This window comes from Helicoverpa armigera, chromosome 16, assembly GCF_030705265.1.
Source record: "Helicoverpa armigera isolate CAAS_96S chromosome 16, ASM3070526v1, whole genome shotgun sequence".
Classification (NCBI taxonomy): domain Eukaryota; kingdom Metazoa; phylum Arthropoda; class Insecta; order Lepidoptera; family Noctuidae; genus Helicoverpa; species Helicoverpa armigera.
In genome coordinates, this window is record NC_087135.1 from 3,426,768 (window position 1) to 3,452,139 (window position 25,372).

A 25,372-nucleotide genomic window follows, 5' to 3' on the forward strand; every position below is an offset into this window, starting at 1 on the left:
TTCAGACTGACTGTATGTATTTATTAGCCCTTTAGTTTTTGGTAAAGTGATGGAGTTATAGAAACAGTGACTCTAGGCTTCAGAATCCGAAGTTGAACATCAGCTTTCTTATGAATACCAGCCATTACTAAAACAGATTTAGAATTGGTACATACTAAAATGAACCACATAACAACAATGAGTAGCATCTTCGTAATGCCTTAGTTGCTGTTTGGACAATTGCAATCGACAATTCCATTTTAAATTGACTTACAGATAGTTCTAACTTACTTAAGAATTAAAGCTAATGAGGAAACTCACACTTTAATGTGTACCCATCCCATTTGCCTAGCTTTTTCGCTAAAATTAAAACTAAAACTTGTACAGGTACAGGTACACAGCTGTTAACAGTCCCATAGTTTTACAACGACATTCTATCTAATCAAAGGTCAGTCCACGCTTATGTGTGATCGCTTCCCGCCCCATTACTAGGGTTGCCATCGCTTAAGGGTGGTCATGCACTAATTAGTAAACGACTGTTGGCTTCACGCAGAGAATCGTTTTAACCCCTTTGGAAAAATAGGGTTGTACGCCGTGAGAATATTTTGGATATTATGTACCAATTTAAAATAATAATTTTGGATGGTGAAGGCTTGTTCTGTGTTCTGTTATGCATTTGCAATATAAAAGAAAGTTTTGTTAGGATGGATGACGTAGGTAATTAAGACGTCATTTCTGAATTTATTTGAAAGACATTTTACTAATATTCAGTAAAAGCTTAAATATACGTTTATTGATAAATAATTCGGTTTCCGGCAACCCCGGATGAGAATTCAACAAGTTTACCTGTGTTTTTTACTCTGAGCGGTCGAAGCTAGGGATTGCTGTCCAATTATTCCTAACAAAAATGTAGGTACAGTCACGAGAAACATCACAATGAAACATAAAACCAATACTTACTTGTTATTGGCTCGTTACTCGTTAGAGAAGGTTTGCTTCTGACCAGACACTTTTTTACTTGAGCGTACCTCCTTACCTAAAAGGCCTCATTACCTAGATAAATTCTTTAGCATCAGTTTTCTATATAGAACTCTTTATGTAGTTCAGTAGTTTTGTCAGGTAGAGGTATCTTTTGAAAGGTAAACACCTACACAGTTACCTATCGAATAGGTAATTTATGAAACTTTAAGTAACTCCGTATCGTTACCTTCAAATGACATTCGGTAATTTAAAAAGTCGTCGACACTCGTCCATTGCTTGTAATCCGAGTCGATTAATCTCAGAAACCACTTACCGATTTTAAATACTGCTTTTATCGATACAACACTTGATTGAGAATGATTGGACAATTTTGTCATTTTGAATGATTACGTACTTGAAATATTTATATTGTGATAGAGCTCTGTAAGTACCTACTATAGGTAATATGCCAGCTATTCCCTCTCGGTTTCACCCGCGTCCCTGAGGAACTTCTTTCCGTAGGTAATGGGATAAAATATGGCTTATATTACTCGGGAATTCTGTAGCTTTCTATATATTTTCGGAGTTTTTAGGATACAAACAAACGAACGAGTAAATGTAGTTAGAATAGATTAAGGTGCAGTTTAGGGACTTTCTGTGATTTCATAGTTTTTACGAGGATGAGATTTTAATTGACTTATGTTGAAATTTTTAATCATCTTCATCAACTAAATAATTCTAGGCTTCTGACCGGGTAGCTTACATTTATATGCCAATAATATCATCCATGTAACAGTCCGTTATGTATTATGTTCGTCAGCGATCTTAGCAATCTCAATTTCTATTCGGATTAACGTTGCCTAGGTGACCTAGACTCTAGTAGGAAATAGCTAACATATAAGCAATGGTGGAGATAACTAAATAAATAAACAAAAGTGACACATTGGTACGTTGTGCGATATCAAATTATCGAATCGGACTGTCCGTAACACAAGTGGGACAAAATATTGTTTAGAATTATGCCTGTTAAACAACTAGAATAGAATAGAAGTTTATTAGTGGAAGTTAGAAGTGTTTGTAAGTTTTACGTTAAGATAAAAAAAAATATATGTACCTGATTTTATCTGTAACATCTCATTTTTGACATACATTAAGTTTAACTCCGTTCCATATAGTATCCAAATTCATTCTATCTATGATTAATTACCTCTGATGATGAAGACTCTCTGAGAAGAGAACAGTTGCCTTTTTGTAGCACTAACTCCAATTCTGTATTTTTGTCTGTTTCATTCGCCATAAAGCTGTAATGTTCCACAGGGAATTAAAAAGTACCTACCTAATACATAAAGAGAGAGCCAAAAAAATAGCGAAAAACGTAAACTTACATCACCGTCTAGTTCCAATACAAGTAGACAGTACAAAAAGTATTATAAATAATGTGTACTCATATATTTGATTGTGCCACTTTGTTACGGAACTCCACTTTCACGCACGAGCCGCGTCGCATGGCGGGTCAGAACACTCAGAACATCTGTTGTTGTATGTAGTTTTGATATATCCTTTAAGACAAGCTAAACAAGATGATGATATCGCTACGATATTGCGGTATTTATTGATTGGCAATCGTTTGTAAGAATTCTGGTATCATCATTAGTAATGGTTAAAGGTAAATAACTAATTTTGCAACTATCTGTATGTAGGGCTGCCACTCCAAAACTACTTAACCGATTTAAATAAAATGAAGCTAAGCAAGGACGTATGACATATCAGGTGATCCGGCCCTGGCCAAGCTCTTGAGAAAGCAGGCGAACCTATGAGCCTTTGTCCAGCAGTAGACGTCTTTCGGCTGAAACGAGGAAAAACATAGGCAACTTTTTTAACTGTTTGTGGAAAGTGGATCTCCTAAGACGTGGGTGAGGCCGCAGAAAACCATTATATAGTTAACCATAAAAATCTTCTCTTCGCACACAGTCTTGTCGTATAAGGATACTTAATCAAATAAACTACACAGAGCATAACAATTTCAATTTCACTTACTACATCCTTTCTTTTAAATGCCATAGATAATTGATTACCATTTAAATTGTCAACCCCTCTAAAAACCAAAGGTTACACGAGCAACTGTGGGTAGAAATAGCCCCGAAGCATCGTGACACTTCCCCACTCTGAACGTCTATTTTTAGCAGTAAGTAACTATAAGTATACAATCTGTGCACGTGTATATACATATTATATTAATGTAATTAGGTATAATGTTCTGTATTACACTCGGAAGGTAACATTTGGTTAGTGATAAACCTAAATTTTCTTGTCGCTTTATCCTGGATGTAAGTGACACTAAGTAATTATTAGGATAGGAAAACAGTAGCTATGTGATGTGATATGTGCGATTTCTTTTATGAAAGACATATTACGTAGAACATTAAAACTGAAGTCATAAATAACTACGTTGTACATACGTAGTTTGGATATCTAAGATCTATTAGATGTCATGCAAATTGATACTCCGTAAAGTAGCAAAATTGTGCTGTTCAATTGTGGTGAAATTTTGCAAAGTAAAGAACCAAAAGATTCAATTTATATACATAGGACCTTAACTGCACAAAAAAAAATTTAACAGGTAATAGAAAGTTACTAAAAATGTTATAGTAAATAAGAACTGCAACAACTAAAGTTATGCAATGTGTCCAACTTTGAAAGTACTTCAAAGGAAAAGTATTCACTTGAATGGATACAAACCTAACACTAACAGACTTTTATGCACTTCTAACCTAGGAACCTTTTCTATATGAATTCAGCAAAAAAGCTAAAACAAATGACGCCCGAATTCGCAGGAGCTCAATTAAATGAGCAGCAGCAAAATGATAAAATGTAAGGAATTTCAGAACATAGGATTCATTATATACCTATATATGTATAGATACGAAAGAAGATATTTAAATTAATTTGGAAGCTTTTTTTATTGACTGATTGAATGAGGAGCATTTAAAAAAAATCATCATTGCTTCATTGCTTACATAAATAAATTATTGAGTAAACAAAACCCCATCGTTGTTGAAGCACAAAACAATGTGGTTTAGTTCGTCTAAAATGAAATGACACTATGTAAATGCAGTAATTTGTAGGGCCCGTAATTTTAGTTAAGAAAATGTCTATTTTATGTGGCTAAGTCACTAAAAACTAAAATCTTCTAAAGTGCAATCTAGCTCACTTCTAGAACATCCAATAATGACCATAGATAATAAAACACATCAAATACTGACACAGAAAATCATAATGTAATTCGTATTTGTTCATTCGACAAAACTTTTCACACACCGGTATGTAAATTAAAAAAGTTTGTATAGGATTCACCTTTTTCCTTGTTTTATCATAACCATACGCAAGTACGTAGTTACACCACATATTATCTATGTCAAAATGTAATATATGACGTTGTTAGGCTATGGCAACATAGAGATATAGATTTATAACAATATTGTATACAAACTTCCTTCCTCAAATCATTATTGAATACGTCAATGTATTGTAATTAATAACGAACTTTTTAGGTCAAAAAATTATATTCTGATTAATATAATAAAGCTGAAAAGTTAGTTTCCTTCCTTGAACTTACTAATCTCTTGAAGTCCTGTTCTAATTTGAAAAAATATTCAGTGTTAGATAGCTCATTTATCAAGGAAGGCTCTTTATCCGGGTGCAGTAGAAGCTATAATTAATATCTAAATAAGTATTCAACTTTTATTAAGTCAGTATTCTTCACTACTTACAAGCATATTTTTAAAATTACATAGCTGTTTGCATGTTCATTAATTGAATAGCAAATTCAATACCTTAGTAATCTTCTATATTATCTTGGCTAATAATCAATTTGGCGAGTGTAATAAGTACCTACCGTTATGGAATAATATTCATCAAAGAGTACACCATAATATATTTTTTAATAATATTTTTTAATTGCATTTTCTGGCACTAACGTTGTAGGTGGTCCTAATATTCAGGTTAGCCTTATAAGACTGTTATTACTGATAACTAATTTTTGATTATGAGATCTAAAGCACAATTATATCGTTCGTATGATCCTACATACATGGGTTCGATGTACCCTCAAACACGCTTTAAAACGGCTGAACAGATTTTTAGGCAAGTTTACAGTAATATATAGCTTATTCATCAAAATAACATACAGGCTAGTTTTTATCCCGTCGCAGTAACTAGTTCACTCGGCACGCGGGTTAAGTCAAAACCAACAGTCAGTCCCGTCTCAAAGCTTCGCCAATACATATCATCACACGAGAAAGTGCAATAAACAAAAGGTAGGCACAGAAAATAGCTGTAAACGTTAAATATGATGATGATGACATAAAGTACATTCAAGTCCCGTAGGCACAGTTGCAGTAATAGCCAGTACTTTGGCACAGACTTCGAAAACCGTTACGGCTAAGATCCATCTGCGACCTTCGAGCTAAAGTTTGAAATTCGAATGATTTATTTTTTTGTTTCTTTAAATCTTAGATATAAGGCTTTAAATTAAAGAAACTTAATTGTGCTTTAGAGTACCTTGTGTTCCGATTTTGTTTTGTTTATTTTTGAGTCTTTTTAATTTTTATTCTTAGGCTAGCAATCGATCTTTGGTTTTATAAAGCGGTGATTAGAATAATCGAAACAAGAAAAAAAACAAAATGAAACTCACTCAACTCGTAAAAGTTAAAAAACAGCGAATTTATTTGTTAAAAAGATCAGGAATCGATCAAAAATTTAAAGTTCCTATTACATCCAGAATCATTTTTTTTTTAAGAGATTGAAGGATAACAAGCATAAATTCTCTGTGTGCAGGCTAAACACACCTTAAGGTAATAAAAAAAATCAATAAACCGGAGGTCATTAGAATTTTAATAAAGTGGCAATCTCTATTTAAGTCTAGAACCAAATTGCGAACGGTTTTTTGGTGTCAAAAAAACTATAAAAGAATAGACTGCTGTAAATCTATTGAAAACCTATGTCTGGAAGACTTTTTTAACATTAGTATTCTTCTTCTACCTACTTAATAGTGATGCCGTGAAAATATTATGTATTACGAAAAGTAAGGAAAAAAGTATATTAAGTATTACCTTATAAAACTTATAAAACTGAACTTAGATTGTTATTTTTTCTTAAACTTATCACAGGAACTATAGAACCGATTCAAACATAAAGTATTTTTTTTAATTTCAAATAATCTTGTATGACCTCTTTCGAAACGTCAAACGTTGCAAAAGATTTGAAAAATTCTTTTAATTTATCATCCAAGAAGGCTATATAGGCCCATTTTGCTAAATTGCGCGTAGAAGAACACATAAAAAAAACTATATACAGCCGTTAACATCTTTGAAAACACCAAAGTATTCCATACATTTGTCTCCAATCATACTGTACCTAAGTCCTAGCCTGCCAGTTACAAGTCACCATCATTCACTACGGTAGCGTGGCAACCGGCCGTTCCTTCTTTATAATTTACAGGTGGCCTTTTCTTTGAACTAGGCCACTTCGAAACTAGCTGTAGATACATTAATTAGATCTATAATAAATCAAGGAAGGATGGAACATGGAAGGTTAGCTTAAAATGATCTTATAGAAAGATTTTTACTATTGATGAAAATTATTGGGAAACCCATATGTTGTCAACGCAACATGAGTTTAAATTCCGAGTCGGATAAAGGCTGGTAGGCTGGGTAGTATTGATGTATTCTATAAGTTTCATAACTGACGATAAGAGTGTGATTTTGTCCAAAACTTAAGAAAATAAATGTAAATTATAATACACTCTATTTAATACAGATTTACGTAACCAACTCATTCTATTGCTCTCAATTGCACAAAAAAACGAGCTAAGGTCATGATACCGACAAATATGTATCTTCATCGTCAAAATAACTAACACATTGAGTACAGTCTCGCACAAACTACTCTACGTAGTCTATGCTCTTGTAACAGTAAACTGACACCGAGTCATTGCATAGCAACACACCACATAAAAATATATTCCTTGCCTACACATTATTCAGTAATACGAAACTGCAACCTCATTAAAGATATGAATTTAATAACACGTCTCATACAAATTATTACCTCTTATTTATTATATAAAACGTGGCCGAGTACTAAGCTAAGATATTTATGTTTAGCAAGTCGTTTTCATAATGTATCGCGTGTCCATTTGAAGGGAATTTGTTTGATATCCATTTTGTAATTGATGTCGATATTAAGTGGTACAGATTAAATGGCAATACGGTTTGAAATCCGGGATTAATAACAAAGAAAGAAATGTTGGCAAAAGAGAAAATTGGCGGTAACTAATTTGCATTAGATAGGGACTTTTATAAAAATGTATTTTGATCAAAATTCACTGTTTTAAAAGTTATTCATTCACAAATAGCATGGTCCGATACTCTGACGGTAACTAAAGCATTTTGTATGCACACAACGTAATTCACACAGCGAATAGAAGTAAGTATGTTACACTCAACACAAACATAACATCAAGCAAAAAATGGCATGCAAATGATTGAGCTAACACTCTCATCTGGCCAGCGGCGATATCGCTCATTTGCATATGTTATTAGACCAAGAATAAACACACAACGATGACCCAAACTAGTGCGATTAACGCTAAAAGAACAACATTATCTCCACTCAAGTGAAGCCGAGTTACGAATCGCGACGGCCAGTTACGCAATCCGCCGGGAAAGTTGCTCGTAGATAAAAATTACAGAAAAATATATAAGACGGGAGACGAGAAAATACGTCTTATAAACGCTAAGGGAGAATTTGAGGACAATAGACGAGTTTTGTTAATCGTTTTTTGGTTTCTGCATTTCCACGTCTTTACAATTATGTGTCTCGTTGGTTTTGGTCTTGTTAGGCACGGAGTACTTCGCTTTTATACGAGTACAGACTGAGCATTAGCACAATAAAAAGTTTGCTAAATAACGGTAGAAGGTGTATGGCTTTAAACATGCTTTTACAAGTGTACGTACAATTTGATTTTACATTTTGTTTAGAAAGTTGTGTGAATCGAGAGATCGAGATCGGTATGCAATTTTTGGCAGTTTTTTAGCTGACGTAAAATGTGGGCGCGGCCGTGCACTCGATATCAATCTCCATTTAGAATTTAAGATGCGTGTGTGTTAACGAAATAGTGAGAAAAAATAAGTTGTCGTTAAGGCCACTAAGTAAGTCTCCAAAATATATATCACTGCTGTTGTAACTAAACTATACTTAACACTATTAAATAACCCGTTACTCCATTGACGTTCCTCACTTACACAAAGATAGCTGCATTTTCTACGACGTAAACGCGTAGGTAGCTACAAGTACCCAGATCCTTATTTCTGTAATAACTGGAGATTTTACTGCACTACCAAGAACTTTGTACTTTCTACGTTTACCTGCTAAACATAATCAGAGAGCGCTCATTACAGATTGGATATAATCTGTGTTGCAACTGACCAGTCCAGATAGCAGTTTCTCTTGTGACCTTTGCATATTTATATCAGCCCTCACATGAAAGCACTAAAAGGCTAAAATAAGTCACTTTAATGTCACCTGCGTAGGATTACTCCACACTTCACAACTTTGTCCGTCTCGTTTTGAAATCGATTATGAGTAAACCAGTTTTGATTTCAGATTAGAATGTTTTAGGTCTGAGTTATGAATGCAATTCGTTTTATCGGATTCGATGCAGTCATATTTTAGAGGTTGAGTAACTAGAGATACCTCGATACCTTAAGGTATTCTGGTTAGAGGACGCAGCCATTAGGACGCAAGATTGGCGTTGGTCGTAAGTATGGTTCACCGATGTGTCTGCCAAACGTGGTGACTACAGATTACGGCAATGTATGCCCTAAAGCGTTCGTTATAGCTGTCTATGAGCAGAACCTCTCGTATATTCAGTATTAAATGCTATGTTGTTTGTAACCTCTGTTGATGAAGTTTGTTGTAAGATTTTGATCTTTTATAGGATTGCTAGTAGCGTTGTTTTACTAAACTGGCTGCAGAAACTATTTCTTGAATTTGACTAATTTCTATAGTCACGTAGAACCCTTCTTTAGTTAGGAAGATGTTGATGATGATCAAATACATATAGTTACAGGAGCTCCTATATTTGTATATCTAAGTATGTATACCTAACATTTAAAATACAACAGCCACCTACTAAAGTTGTAAGAACAATTAAAAGTGAACAAAACAAAAACATTACTTTTCTTAAATATTAAGCAACACAATCCCTATCAAATTCAAAGAATATCATTGACGTAACCAAAAGGGAACGTGTTCCAATAATTTTCTTGCCATTCCCTTTGACGTACCTGTGATGACCCACAGAGATGCTTCAAAAACGGGTAACCTTACGAAATACCGTTGTCCCTTCGAAGTTACTCAACCGATCCGGTTGGAATGTACTTTGTATTTGTCAGTATTATAGTTGAATTCAGGAATGTAGGTAATGTACAAAGTCGTTAAGTAAGAGGTTTTGTTTTCTGAGGTTCATTATCGAGATTGATGGATTTTGCGGGCAAATGTTTGGTGTTGGTTTATGGTTATGAAGGAAACTAAACTAGCAATAAGTACGTGCTGCCTTACACGATTAGAAACACTGAGTACTTATAGGTAATTAAAGTACTTAACGGTCTTTTTGAGTCTACCAATGATGATCCTCTTCCAGGACAAAACAACCAGAATTTAACGGAACCTATTTCTAGTTCCTGAGATTAGCGAGTCCAACCCAACAAGTCAATTGTTCATTGTCAGTCTTTTACATTAGAAGGTTTACGAAGGTTTACCTTTATTTAATGTTACTACGCGGGCCACGAAAATCAGTTATTTATTTAGATAATTTAAAATTAATTTATGTCAGTTTTGAAATAGCTATTGAATTATAGCTAACACACTGTAATGTGTTTTACTATGTAATGTAATTTAATTGACACTCATTCACCCAATTCTGACTACAAAACTCAATTTTGTGGAATAATAATTATTATATTAAAGGCTTTGCACTACGCCTTCAGCAGGAATAATTCACATAAGTAGATCAGGAACGTAGGTACTAATGTAAATTTTCTAAGCTACTCATATGTACAGTAGATTGCACATCAGTGGTAACTGTCATGCCCCTTAACTCAATAGTAATAAGTACGATTTTCCTATAAAAGTGTTACCACTGACCTGAAGTTGACTGTACCTACATGTATCTTGGACAACAATTAAAAAACCTTAAGAACAAAGTAATATTCTATTGGGAGTTTGATTGTTGCGCTTTCACTCAAACACGACCCAAACGAACAAATATGAAATGAAGCTAGATAGACTCATATGTATCCTGAACACAGGCTTACTTTTCTAAAGACACGGTGGGCGACAAATATGTTGTCAGTTATTCTATTTCCTGCATCATCAACCGTATCAAATAACACAAATAGTTGCTTCACAAAGCGAAGAACAATAACGGTGCAAAAATCCTTTACGTTCCAAGCTGTCTAGGCGTACAAACTCGTCGGTCCACATTACAAGGATCATCAATGTTACTCATAGCTTGTGTTGCCAGGTCTCAGAATTTGCGCGGGACGTCCCGACTTTTAGGGAGCTGGGGACGCGTGCCGATTTGGAATTGATCGGGACGCTAAATGCCAAGATTATTCAAATAAATGAAAATGTTGATACACTTGTACTAGTAGATTATAACGCAATGAATGAATTATTAAATCCAGACTTAAAACCTTTTATTTTTTTATTTAGTGTCCCTTTCTGAAAGCCTAAGTCCTGCAGCCCTAAATTCCGTTTTTTTACGTCATGTACCGATTTAAAGTTTACCTGGCAACACTACTCATAGCCCTCAATGACTTGGACGGTTGGCATTCGACGCATCCGAGTTACTGGTCCCGAAGGTTTTATTACTTAGTGTCGACCCCTGGGTTTGTTCACCGGTTACTTAAAGCTAAGTTGCTGGGAAATAATTCTGTTTTACTTGGTTTTAAGGTAAAGTGTTCGTTTTTGTTTTGTTTAAAAAAATACCACAAGCTAATAAGTAAAAGTGTAGCTCTGTGCGGCTTTTTTACATATTTTTATGGTTTCTGATCCGCATTCCGGTCTGGAAACTCCCATCATCTAAATTGTATATTGAAAAAAGCATAAAACCAAACAGATAATCATTACTTGTGTTAAATAGATATAGATCTAATATAAAAATTCAAGCTAGTTGCACCTTTCCAAGGACTTGGTCTTATGAAGAATTTGAAATCTCAACGAAATAAAAAGCTTGTGTTTTCATGAAATATCTTCAAAACTGCTATATCAGTATGTTTGTTTTGTTGTTTTCCTATATGTATGTTTGTTTCCTACTATATTTTCGCTCACAGCCGAATCAGGCTCGCATGGTTTGCTGATCAAAACATCAATATTCATAAAATAATAGTGCAATACGCTTACGAGTTCGCCTTGTTTTCGTTTTCTCTCACAAGAGGAAGTAACAGGAAAATATTAAACGCGTGCCTTTTAAGGACGTGGCACATTACAGCAGCACGGCAACAGCACGGCTCCACACCAGCATTTAAGTTGTCATTCAATTTAGAGCATTAAATCGTGTATATTATAATATATTTCGTAATGTCAATATGAAAAAGCCAACGGCGAGCAGTCAGCGTGCTTGCCGCTTCCTCACAACTCGACTCGCCGCCCGCGTGCTGCAAGCGAGCGGTCCTCATGCGTACAGCGCGCCGACGGCGTGCTAATTGCGCGCCGACTCCGAGCCGGCAGCGAAACAATGTCATTACGTCGTGTTCAATCATAACATCAATCATAATCGTCTTAAAATAATATTGAGTTTGCGGCGACAGCAAGCTTACACCTCGCGGCCGGCGTGCCGACGGCGAGCGGACGGCGCGCCGACGGCGAGCGGACAGCGCGTGGTTGGCGCGCTGACAGCTAGCCGAAGTCTTAATTCGAGGCGACGCCGTGCTGCTGCCGTGCTGTTGCCGTGCTGCTATAATGTGCCACAAGCTTTACTCTTCTGTAGTCGAATAGAAATGGTGTTTTTGGGAACATCGTACCTACAGATTTTTATCACATACGGCGACCCGCAGACTGCATACTTTTAGTCGGCCGATAGTTTGTGCTGGCTCATAAATGAGTATGAAGCTGAATTGTTGTACATATTACAAGCATTAAGTAATTAACCGATATTAAGATCGACTAAAAACCTTGATTGGATTCACAGTGTGCAGTGTGCGGGTAGATACTCGGAATGGTGGAAATATACATATGTTTAGTCCTTTGTGCTGATGTTTTGTATTTTTAGGGAAAAAACTGTTTTTTTTTAATCGAAAGCGAAATATTTAAATAGCAACAATTTAGCTTTGTGGTTTTGATTTTTTGATTTTGATTGATTGCCCACTGGCCTTACTGCAAGTAAATAAATAAACTAACTATTCACATGACCAAAAAGTGACATCTATTTTTAGGAAAAATACCTACAATTGATTATTCTGTAGCAAATACTATGTATAAAATTTGCATTGTACTTTTATGCTAGATTAGCCACTTTTTACAGTTTTGTGTTATTTGAGTTTATCAATTGCGCGCATGTTTTGATATATATTTTTGATAAATAGGTACGTATTTCTTAGTCAATGGTCAAAAAATAAGAGCACATTATAGTAAATCAATTACGAAGTGAAGATATACCGAATTACATTTTACAGCAACTCATCATGCTCAAAATCAGTAAATGAAAACATTGGCAATTGTCTAGTTAATTACTTAGAGTAATTATTTATACTACATAAAGCCACATGTAACTTAACATACAACCACACAAGCCTATTAAGTTCATAGGAAAACAGAATACAATTCCTAGAATCAAGTTTCAGAGCATACGAAGCTGCCATTCACAAATGCTGTACAATAACTAACCCTTTACAAGAGGTAACTCTCGACCATCGCTTCTGAGAAATAATCTTTGATAGCGCAATGCATTGCTATCAACTGCCATGAAATCTAACAACTAGGCAGCCAGAGGAAGCACTGTTTTGTTAATCCAATATGGCTGCTATAGTTGTAGAGTATTGACTATGAAGCAAACGGTAACCTAATAGTCTTATTTCGTGTAGTTATCTGAGAATATGATCCTGATTCAAAAACTTTTTCATAAACTAGCTTCTGCCAGCGGTTTCACCCGCATCACGTGGGAACTACTTCCCGCACCGGGATAAAAAGTAGCCTATAGCCTTCCTCGATAAATGGGCTATCTAACACTGAAAGAATTTTCAAATTTTTCCGAATTTTCAAATCGGACCAGTAGTTCCTGAGATTAGCGTGTTCAAACAAACTCTTCAGCTTTATAATATTAGTATAAGTAGATGGTGTTTTTTTACAGTTCAATCAAACGTGTTAATGTGTACTAGCTTCCATCAGCGGTTTCAATCGCATCCCATGGGAATCACTCCGCGTTCCCGGTATTCATGTAGATACCTACCTACCCTTCCACGTCATATGGGCTGTCTATTAGGTACTGAAATAATTTTACTAGGTCTTAGTAGTTCTTAAGATCAGCGCGTTTAAGTAAACAAACTCTTCAGCTCTACAATATAAGTAAGGATGAAAATAATGTTGTAAATTACACCTAGCAACATGGCTACATCTCTTTGTTCGCAAAGTGCTAAGGTTTCTATCTTCTAGAAACCTAGATTAAACTTTCAAAGCTATTATCAAGAGGTTTTTAAGACCCTACTCATTCTCAATCTAGGACTTCTACATACCACTGGGATTTTAGGAAAAACGTTTTGTATGTTACCCGGATCACGTATAAGAGTCACATCCCACGCACACTTACACGTCGTATTAAAATTTAACAAACGTTTACTTAGAGAATATAACCAACCGGAGACGCCGTCATATAGTTACGTATTGGATACAACCTGCTGAACAAACCCATGTGTATGTATTAACATGAAATCGTTTTTGATCGAAGCGGCAGCAGCACGTGCCTTTGCCCTCAGATTGTATGCAGTCGTTAGACGTGCGATCGGCCGCTCGTTTCCAAACCATACCTTTACCTTGCTTTCCCCTTGGTCAAAAGATATCGAAGTACTCGAATCCTGTGCGTCACATTTATACATACTTGAGTTTGTAATTTTTTTCATGCTTAGCAATGTGATCGAAAATGCACGACTGAACAATCATTTCGTTGCTTCGCCCCATGCGTAACTTACAAACGTTTTCACATAGATAGAGATTTGTGCTCACAGCGGCTCCAGTACTCTCAATGTTCCAAATAACGTAAGGAAGCAAATGCACTCACACACGCACACAGAATGTTTTTAAACAGTTTACTATGAAATCACATTGAAGACGATCTAGCCGGTACGATTACACAAGCGTGTACGCTCAAACGTTGCGATATTTGGTTTCGCTGCGAAGATTTTTGATATTTCATTTTTATTATGCGCTTTGAAGAAAACTGTTTATCTGCTCTGTAGTTTGTACTTAGGTATGTATATTTGTTTTTGGGATTAAGTATGGATTTAGATGGTACTGTTATATGATGGTTTATTTTTATTCAAAATGGATTTTAAAATGTGATTAATTTGTATTATAGCATATTATAAGCTTTATTTTGCTCAATATTAGGAGTGCTGATATGATTGTGGTGTTTCCTGAACTGCTACTAGTAAGGCTCTGAGCATTTATGTTTTTTATTGTTTTAAGAAAAGCAGTCCTTTATGTTATAGATACTGATGACTAAATATACAATTAGTTCCACTGAACAAAAGGTTGTCTATATTGCACAAGTGTTACTGAAACTCAATAGAATAGGTACTTTCCCCGAATGCAATTTTCAATCATAAACTAGGTATTCCATGAAGATTTTATATTGAATTTTGTAATTCAGGTTAATAATAAAAAGTAATTTATTTCCAACGACAATTACGTATTATTGATCGATACTCACATTGTGTAGCAGGATATACTTACAGACCTATATTCCGGATGAAAACAGGAAACAGCTTTTCCTATGAAACAATTATTTTTAAAGGTTATAGGTATATTTATTTTTCAAAGAAATTACTTTCTGTACAGTGACTTTAATAATACTTAAATGACTGTAATAAGTCGTATTTATTTACCTAAATTAAATATATTTCATAACTATAACTTTTCCTATATTGACAATCAAAAAACAAAACTTTAAACTAGTCATAATAATATTTTAACAACTACTGTGAAATACATAGCACATGAAAGTAACATTAGTGGTTACAACAGGAAAATCTGAAAAAAAATCACTAATTTCAATAAACGAAACAAACAATACAATTGGCATTGAAACCTTCGTACACAATCCAGGATCGTAGTAGGAAACTTGCATGTTAAATGGTATTAGTCAATGAATTAGTTACGACCTTTATACGTAGGTAGGTGCTCTACAGTCTACAGTGATGTGTCAGTATGTAGGTGTAGACTGTTAGAGTGAGTACTGTTGCGGGCGCGGGGAGGGAAGGTCGTGTTTTGTTTATGTTGTTTTAGTTATGAACTATACATATTTACTTTAAGAAATATGGACCCCCAAAACACAAAAAAGTGTCCGCCTCAACAAATGAAATCTATGAATTAGTTACGACCTTTATACGTAGGTAGGTGCTCTACAGTCTACAGCGATGTGTCAGTATGTAGGTGTAGACTGTTAGAGTGAGTACTTTTTAGAGGTGCCGCAATTCTATTGCGGGCGCGGGGAGGGAAGGTCGTGTTTTGTTTATGTTTTTTTAGTTATGGACTATACATATTTACTTTAAGAAATATGGACTCCCAAAACACAAAAAAGTGTTCGCCTCAACAACTGAAATCTGTGAATTAGTTACGCCCTTTATACGTAGGTAGGTGCTCTACAGTCTACAGTGATGTGTCAGTATGTAGGTGTAGACTGTTAGAGTGAGTTCTTGTTAGAGGTGCCGCAATTCTATTGCGGGCCGCGGGGAGGGAAGGTCGTGTTTTGTTTATGACTTCTTTATAATTAGGTACTTAATGTAGGTTATACTTATTTTAAGAAAATGGACTTTCTGACCACAAAAAGTGTCCTCCTCAAGGGATGACATCTATTATTTTGACACTTGCGATGGTTCTAGGGTTAGGGTATAAAGAGAGAGATAAAGATAAAGATACTTTATTTTGTAAAACAGGTAGGTATTTTATAACTGAAAAAAAATAAACAGTTTCTCGAGGCTAAATTAAAAATGAACCACCAGAAACAATTATAATTATGAGAAAACTTCTATAAAAGCAAATAAAATAAATTAAAAAATTTAAATCGTTTATTTTTAGACAAAACAGTCCAAAAAAAATATGAAAAAGTTTTTCCCTCTTCACAAGACTATAGTTTACCAAAGGTTACTAAGTCATGGTTTTATAGGTCATCTAAGAACCAGGTTAAGTATCCGGTATCCCATATTCCTCACATTGGTCCGTCTACCCGTGTAGTGCACTGTTGGGAACTCGCCGCCCGCTGTCTCGGACTCGACACGACATCCATTGTGATCATAATACCCTGGTACTCGAAGTTGGATAACTGCTGTGTATGGAGAAACAATAATTATTATGAAAAAACTTAGAGAAAATAAAAAACTTGTCCCTGATATTCACAAGATTATAATAACTAGCTTCTGCCAGTGGTTTCACCTGCATCCCATGGGAACTCTGCACCCTGATAAATAGCCTATAGCCTTCCTCGATAAATGGGCTTTCTACCACTGAATTATTTTTTTTAAATCAGATCAGTAGTTCCTGAGATTAGCGCGTTCAAACAAACATACTCTTCAGCTCTATAACATTAGTAGGATATAGATTCACTAAGGTTACTAAGCCATGGTTTTATAGGTCACTTAAGAACCAGGTTATCCGGTATCATTGGTCCGTCTGTCCCGTGTAGTGCACTGTTGGGAACTCGCCGCCCGCTGTCTCGGACTCGACACGACATCCATTGTGATCATAATGCCCTAGTACCTACTCGAAGTTGTATAACTGCTATGTGTGGAGAAACAATAATTATGAAGAAACTTAGAGAAAATGAAAATCTTTTCCCTGTTCACAAGATAATAACAAGCTTCTGCCAGTGGTTTCACCTGTATCCCATGGGAACTCTGCACCCTGATAAATAGCCTATAGCCTTCCTCGATAAATTTAATCAGATCAGTAGTTCCTGAGATTAGCGCGTTCAAACAAACATACTCTTCAGCTCTATAACATTAGTAGGATATAGATTCACTAAGGTTACTAAGTCATGGTTTTATAGGTCATCTAAGAACCAGGTTATCCGGTATCCCATATATTCCTCACATTAATCAGTCTTTCCGTGGAGTGCACTGTTGGGAACTCGCCGCCCGCTGTCTCGGACTCGACACGACATCCATTGTGATCATAATACCCTAGTACTTATTCGAAGTTGGATAACTGCTGTGTATGGAGAAACAATAATTATGAAAAAAAATAACATATATCTTTAAAAGACTATAATCTACTACTGGTTACTAAGTCATGGTTTAATAGGTTAGTTAAGAACCAGGTTATCCAGTATCCCATATTCCTCACATTGGTCCGTCTACCCGTGTAGTGCACTGTTGGGAACTCGCCGCCCGCTGTCTCGGACTCGACACGACATCCATTGTGATCATAATGCCCTAGTACCTACTTGAAGTTGGATAACTGCTGTGTATGGAGACACAATCAATTTTTGTAAAGAAAAATTTGTTCTAAGAACCTAAAAGAGGCTTAGGTAAATATAGTTGTAATTTTCCCAAATAAATTGCCATCTCTGCATTTAACTTACAGGACGTTTAATGACACTATCGAACTGAAAAAATGCGAATGCCAGTTCCGACTTGGGACTACCTAGTAACCTATCCTTTTTTTTAGGTTTAGGTGGTCAAAAGAGTCAGTAAATGAATTGATCAAATAATTTTAAAATCCACATTTTTGATTGATATAATGTTTTATTCTCTAACTTTTCCCAACTTTGCACTGTGAGTAAAATGAGGTTATTCTCTCCATTTAGTTGACGAGTGCGTTATGTTTATGAACGATAAATACGCAATACAGTTAAATCGGGGAATCCTTCAATTGATAACCGCGACGTTCCTCCGTTTTGTCAATGTTTGCACAATTACATATTTATGGACATAATTATTCAATTGGAAATTATGTGTAAGTGTTTCACAGTTTACTGTAATATTGTAGGTCAATTTGTCATCAAGTAGCATTTGCCACTAAATAGCACAATTTTATATGTACATAAGTTCCAAGATGAACATCATTTTGCCAATTACATAGCCTATAAAATTAATCATAATTCATTGAAATTCATATCCTTATATAAATAACTGAATACCCTTTCATATTTAAGTCTTCCAAAATAATAATGAAAATATCTTATGTGGACTGATGACAGCCAGTGGCGTCTCTGAGAAGCGAGAGTTTCTGAACTACCCTGACTTAGTCGTCACAATTTTCACATTGAAATATCTTTTTGACCGATTTGCGTACCTTTTTCGGCGATGATGACAGGATTCCATCATGACAACACACAGTCTCCATAGCTGTGCCAACTGCTTTGAGATGAGAATCTCTTAACCCACGTGCATGACGCGTCGTCGACGGTACCTTTACACTGCCCACACGACGCGGTAACTGGAACAGACTCGATAAAAAACAACACTAGCTGTTTATTATTAGGTTGTGATTAACTATGCTTTTTTTTTATAAACATAGACAACAGTCGTTTGTTTGTTATGGTATAGGGAAAATTGGGATTTTTATTTCATTTTTGTTCCTCTTTAGAAATCGCAATGGTAGTGGCTATTAACTGAATTTTAGTACATTAAGTTATGATGATGAAGTTAGTTAGAAGCATATGAGATCGAATCAATTGATCTACCCATGTAATATATAAAATGATCATCTTGGTGGTCAGTAAATAACCACTTACCTACATATGTAGACTGGGAAACATAAGAAGATAGTAAAATCTAAAGTATTTTTTCAGGTCTAATACCTAACTATAGAAAAGTTCTAAACATAAATGTGTATGGTAACTTAATTAAACAAGTATAAAAGGATACATTAACATGCAGTTTGCAGTATAAACTCAATATTTTTGCTTAATCACCTTTTATTAGTTTCAGTGTCAAAGTCACACCTCTGATGACAAAACAGTGCACTGACAGGTCACCTCGAACTTGTTCCATAACCCAGTATGCCAGCAGAACAACCTTGCTCAACCATGTCAGGGTTGCCAACCCCTTCGCAGTTCAGTAATAAAACACCCTTTTTAATTAATCCTGCGGCATCGGGCAACACCATTTGTATACTTACATAGAAGTTGTATGGGTATTTTTCATATTTTGCTGAATATACATATTCCTTGTATCATCAGACTTGAGGTATTATTATTATTATTTTATTATCATCGAAATATATTTCGTTTTTCACTATGTTTATAATGTGACTTATGATGTGTGTGACACGTAAGGGTGTACAAAAAATGGTATTACATACTAGACTTACTTATGTTGGACCACGTCATAACTGAGATCTGCATCATCACCATCAACCCCATATTACCGGTCTTATTATGAATAATCTTCATATTTAATGCTCATATTTGCTTTGTAGATGAGAACCAATAAAATTGCCAATATACCTCTACAAAGAAATAGGTCAATTACAATGATGTGCGTCTCTGAAATGTCGCGATGATACAATGTTCTAAAATTGACATTCAATCTGAATATGATTCATCGACTACTAAGTGTTTCAAGTTATAATATTAATGTTGTTAATCGTTATATCCACGTATTATCAATGTTTATCATTGAGAAGTGTGTTCTCATTGTTTACACTCACATACAAGTCTAACGTCGAAGATTTTTCAAACTGGAACTAGATGGCGCTAGTGAGCCGAAACTCGTTAAGGAGTAGATAACGTAGTAAACTGCTGTGGAACATAAATAAGTGCAGTTTCTTGAACAATTTTTCACGTTATTTTAAAAGTAAACACACAATGTTTCACAAGTCGGATATGTATAGATGTGGAAATTCCTGATTCCTTATGTTCTAAGTCATGCATGTGTGGCAGCATAATTTTTCTATGTTGGTAAATAAACATGTTTGCTTTGATCGTTACGTCATGGCTTAGTTCGTGCTAATCTACGTATCGGAGGTATATAATATAGCACAAATATGGCTACTGCGTTCTGTTTAACTTTTGGGCTTCGCATTGACCGCTAAAACTGTATTATAGGTCAGAATGAAAATGAGTACATTCACCGCGTTGGATCGACGATCGCATTTTGTTTAGTTCGCTGCTTAGGATGTTGTTTTAATTAGTAAAACAGGGATAATATACCAGAATGAGCATGTATTGTAATCTTTTGGGTCGTTTTTGCGGTAAATCATTAGTTTAGGTATTGCATAAAATAATTGTCTCTTAAATTCTTTTGTAAATTGATTTTCAGGAGTAAGTATTGCAATGAAAAACAAAGTATACAGTTTATATTTTATATTTATTTATTGACCATCTCTTAGCTTAAGACAGGAAACATTTATAAAATAGCAGCTAGTCACAATAATAAAATTATGATAACATTTACAAAAACGTTCTTAAACTAAGTATTTCACAAACAAGTACCTCGCCTCGTAGGTATCAATCTTGCATTATCAATTAACTTACATAACTCATTAGTTACTCTTTGTAGATGCCACGTTTATACATAATCCAAATAAAATAATATCCAAGAACTCATGCGCGTGATTAATTTCGTAGTAAGTACATTTATAGATAACTTTTACACTTACGGGAAAATCTCATTCCGGGAACATTTTTCGCGGAACATAATTTATTGCAACGAGAATTCTTCTTATATTTAGACACGGCTTTGTGTAAGCTTGATAGCTAAATAAACGTGTAATAGATCTATATAGTAATATTATGTAGTTCTGTATATAGTATTGCACAATATTGGCACGTTAGTAATTCCTAAATAATCTGCACGTAGACTGTATTACTCATTTCTATTCGTGATGTGCTATGAACTGTTACATCAGTCCTTTCTTTTACGTCATTATCATCAAGTTTATACACTTAGTGATATAGTATATCAACTAATTAAGTAGCCGACTTTATCTCTTCAACATTATTTCAACTGCTTATATTATCCACACGCTCGTCCATTTTATTTTTGTGTATGTTAATTTAAAACCAAATTAATATGTATGGACTAATGTACTGTAAAATGTACATTCTGCAGTTTGGAAGTTCTGTTCAGTACGGTGATGACTCAATCATTTCAACTGATCCTCTGACTCACCGATGGTGGGATATTGAAAAACAGCTCGGGGAATCTATTATTGTAATACGCAGGAGTGCCAAGTAGTAAATAAAATGCCAAATAAGCTGAACTTTTAAGTTTATTTAGATCTCAAGCTCACACGGAACCAATCAAATCATTCAATTTTCTGGAGTATTATCTATACAATATTACAATTTCTTTCAACACATAGTCTCGTTTTGTGTTTTGTCTCGCTCCCTCCCGTCATGCACGAGTGGGACGGACACGAGTTTGATTCAATAATCTGATAGTCTGCAACATCCTTTTCTTTTTCTTACATTTTTCCGATCAACACGATTGAATGACTAAAGCTAGAGGCTCGGTATTAATTTATTTATTTTCTAAGAATCTCACATCGTCCAAAGAGTTGCCACGTTTGAAAATGGTACGAGTACAATCATTATCCTTACGTATAGTGCGACTTGTTGGTAATGACAAACATACAGGAATGTTAGAAAGCACGTAGCTCTAAACAATTCTTGGTCGATTGATGTATTAGAAAATAAAAACCCGTTATAGGACAATAGAGTTCATTGATACAAAACTTCATTTACATTTATGAACTTTTCGACTTGACTAACTGTCAGCCGGATCTCTGAATTCTGTGCGCTCTCAAACGTGGCCGATTTACAGTATATTGAAAAATCTACTTATTTGTTAATATGTGCGTTTTTATCTTCAATTTATAAAGTACATTTGCTTGCAAATTCAACTTTGAACAACTAGTGACCAAAATTAATTGGGACACTAATCTTGTATGAACTTTTTGTAGACTTATATCATCCCCTAATAAGGGCAACAGCTAAGTGTACAAGCGCCTAACTTTATAAATTTTATAATACAATAATGATTATTCAACATTACATACAACATACCAAATGATCAAAAGAAAATCATCTACTCGTCACAAATGGTGATCAAAACTCTAAATGCGATCCTACCGTCGGGTAAACGACATTTAAAATTCGGTTAATCCGTATAAAATGGCCGATATAGAAAAGGAATTATTTTTTTCAAGCTTTTTACAAGCACAATATCCAAACAAGTCGGTTGGGGAAACTAGCACAAATACGACACACAGGCTAGGCTAATATCACAGGAGTGCTGGGAACGGTGCAGAGACCCACCCCACGCCGCGCGCCCGCCGCCCCCCCCCTCCCCCGGCCTCCCCCCCTCCGCCCCTCGCCCCGCCGCGACCCCCGCCCCGCGCGCCCGCACGAGCGCCTCCCCTACCTATTTACTATTCAGAGGGGGCGAAACGGGCTACTAGCGATATATTTTGCGACAATTAAGATTTCAAAAGAAAAGGAACTCGCTTGTTCCGCGGATCAATTGCACAATCGAACTATTGATTACTTTCAAATTTATTGCACAACCGTTTGATAAGTAACGCTTTTTATTACACACAATCCCCCAACTTATAAACGTTGTTTCGAATTGAGCAACACTTGTTGCAAGTCTGATATTAAAATTATTGTAAAATTATATTAACAACGCTTATAAGAGGAAAACGTCCACTCTATCTTGCATTATACAATAAATTAACAATGACACGATAGTTCTCTACAACCCAGATTCAACCCAATTAAATATCATATAATGGTAACAAAGCTTAAAATGGTGACATAAGCAATAGGGTAACATTAAAATGTACAAAACAAAAAACGTTTAAATAAAACTTAAAGCGATAAAGTACAACAAAACTCGTTCAAAGTAACTCTCGGACTTGTTAGCAAAATGTGAGGCGCGCGCAAACGTTGGACGTTGGCCGCCAATGTTGGGCGAACGTTTCCTCGACGTCGACACGCGCCACTTTGATAAGGAAACTAAAACGCCGTCAAGAGTTACCGATGACACACACATACGTCACAAATTTTCCTTTATCACCTTACAGACTATTAGTAACGTTGGCAATTATATTCGAAATGCAGATCCCTGCAGTAAAACTTGGTTTCCACTTGCCAACAGAATAATCCTTATTATTCCAATCACAGACGTGTATGTGTGCATCAAGAACAACAGTTTCCACTCTATTCAGTAACGTCGAACCGATCTCACAAAGGCAGCACAAAATAATACTATTCAAATAAAACTAAATAAGCGTGGAAGTCTTGTTACCGCTCGTCTACGCAACCGTTCCCAGTCGTTTTGCACTATCTCTTAATCACTATTTACTTTACAGTACAATAATAACATAATAATTATCGCTTATAACTATGCCTCCATTATGAACCGTTAATGTTGCACTACAAGTGAGCGCAGTGCCGCGTCACTGTAGCGACAACGTACACTCAGAGTCCTCTGTTTGATAAAAATTAATCGTTGAACACTAATTGGACCGCGCCCGTCGGCAGCGCCTGAGCAACTTTCACTAAATAATAAAAAAAACACGCTAACAAAGTAAGTACTCTTCTTAAACAACAAAGAATTGGCTAAACGTCGACAATCCGTTCCGGGTAACGTAAATTATAAACACGAATCAATAGTCCAGTGATTCTCGAGCCGCGGTGGCGGGGTCGGGCCGGGCCGGAGCCGGCTTCCGAGCGCCTCTTCGCGGCGCACGCGGCCGGCGACTCGCATCAGGAGCACGCGAACACGCCCGTGTTCGCTTACAGTGAGGTGTGGAGGTGCGCAGGGCGGCGCGGTCATGAGTCCAGCACCGTCAGGAGCCCGGGCGGCAGCAGCGGCACGTCCTGCCGCGGCATCTGTCGCGCCAGCTGCGCGCAGCCCAGGTTCGCGTCGCCCAGCTCCGGGATCGCGTCCAGCAGCGCCAGGCACTCGTCCTCGACGGCCCGCCGCGCCTTCTTCCCTACCCATGAGTCATCGCACTCTTCCCGCGCTCGGCGTCGTCTGGCCTCTTTTTCCCGACGCGCCTCTTCACTGAGTCGACAGTATGTGTTATTGATGCATACTGAACGCCTCAGGTCTCTCGCGGGGTCTTCGATGTTCTCTAGTTTCTGCGAGCAGATCTCAATGACCCGCTTTCGTTCCTCGTTAGCGCGGAGGCGCGCCGAGATCATGGAGAGTTTAGGTCTGGCGGCGGGCTCGGTGCGCGGCGGCCCGAACATGTCGTCCTCGAAGGCGTCTGCGACCTCCGCGCCGCGTGAGCTCTCGCGCTCTTCTTGCGGCGTCATTCTGTAACAAAAACGCGGACACATTAGCACATATTAGCGATACGCAAATTTTGGTAATGGTAACGAAATTAGAACAACTTGAAAGTAATTGTATGGAAAATTATAAATTAGTCGATTTTCTAAACCGAATGAATGCTACGCAGTAGCTCATTAATCACAAAGACATTATATTATTAAAAGTACGGCGGAATGTGAACGAGTCAAGGAGAAGCCCTAATTATTTCATAATAACAAGTACTAGGTCAATCGGAGAACAATGCATCGAAGTCCGAACGGGCCAATCAGGTTCACAACTCGTTATAATCCGCTCTCCATTCGCAATCACATCAAAACTACAACAGATATTAGCGAACAGGTTTCAAATATAAAAAACACCTTGAAATGCATTTCGTCAACACCTACCTAAATAAATCAGGGGAAATGATGAAGAACCCTGACATAAACATGATCAGCAATCCACTGAGATCTAATCACTATAAAAATGGTAACTCCAATGTCACAAAGTTCAAAACACTGGCACAATACAGGCGCGCAATTCGTCACTTTGTCCTCGACAACTATAAAAAAGCAAAAAGACTCAAGTGAAACAAAAATAAATAGCGCGGTAAGCGGCGTGCGCGCAGCTCGGCGACCACTCGGCGAATGACAACATACCTCACTGTAGATAAGACATTGAAAAAGCCAATTGCGTCATGTACTGCTACGTACGTATGGAGAGGAAACGGATGACGTAGACCATAGCCGTCATTTTAGACGCTATTGCTTGACTAGTCATGACTCGTCGTATTAATTTGTTTTCGAGACAAAAGAGGAGAGTAATATCTTGTGCCCAATTTATGTGAAATATATAATCCGAATGGCACTAGACTCAGCAACACGAGGAAAATA

The 25,372-nt window shown here is 36.3% G+C and overlaps 1 protein-coding gene across 3 annotated transcripts in view; it reads right to left on the reverse strand.

Moving 5' to 3' along the window:
- Positions 1 to 21,411: 21,411 nt before the first annotated feature.
- LOC110384473 (uncharacterized) overlaps positions 21,412 to 25,372 on the reverse strand; it is a 55,027-nt gene continuing 51,066 nt past the window's right edge. For 2 of the 3 annotated variants that reach the window (XM_021345768.3, XM_021345767.3), the window contains exon 2: positions 21,412 to 24,485. In XM_021345768.3, coding sequence (XP_021201443.2) covers positions 23,996 to 24,484 — 489 coding nt within the window. In that variant the 5' untranslated portion in view covers position 24,485 and the 3' untranslated portion in view covers positions 21,412 to 23,995. Of the gene's footprint in view, positions 24,486 to 24,886; positions 25,153 to 25,372 lie in introns of those variants that run through there. The other variant, XM_021345766.3, reaches the window with a different exon arrangement.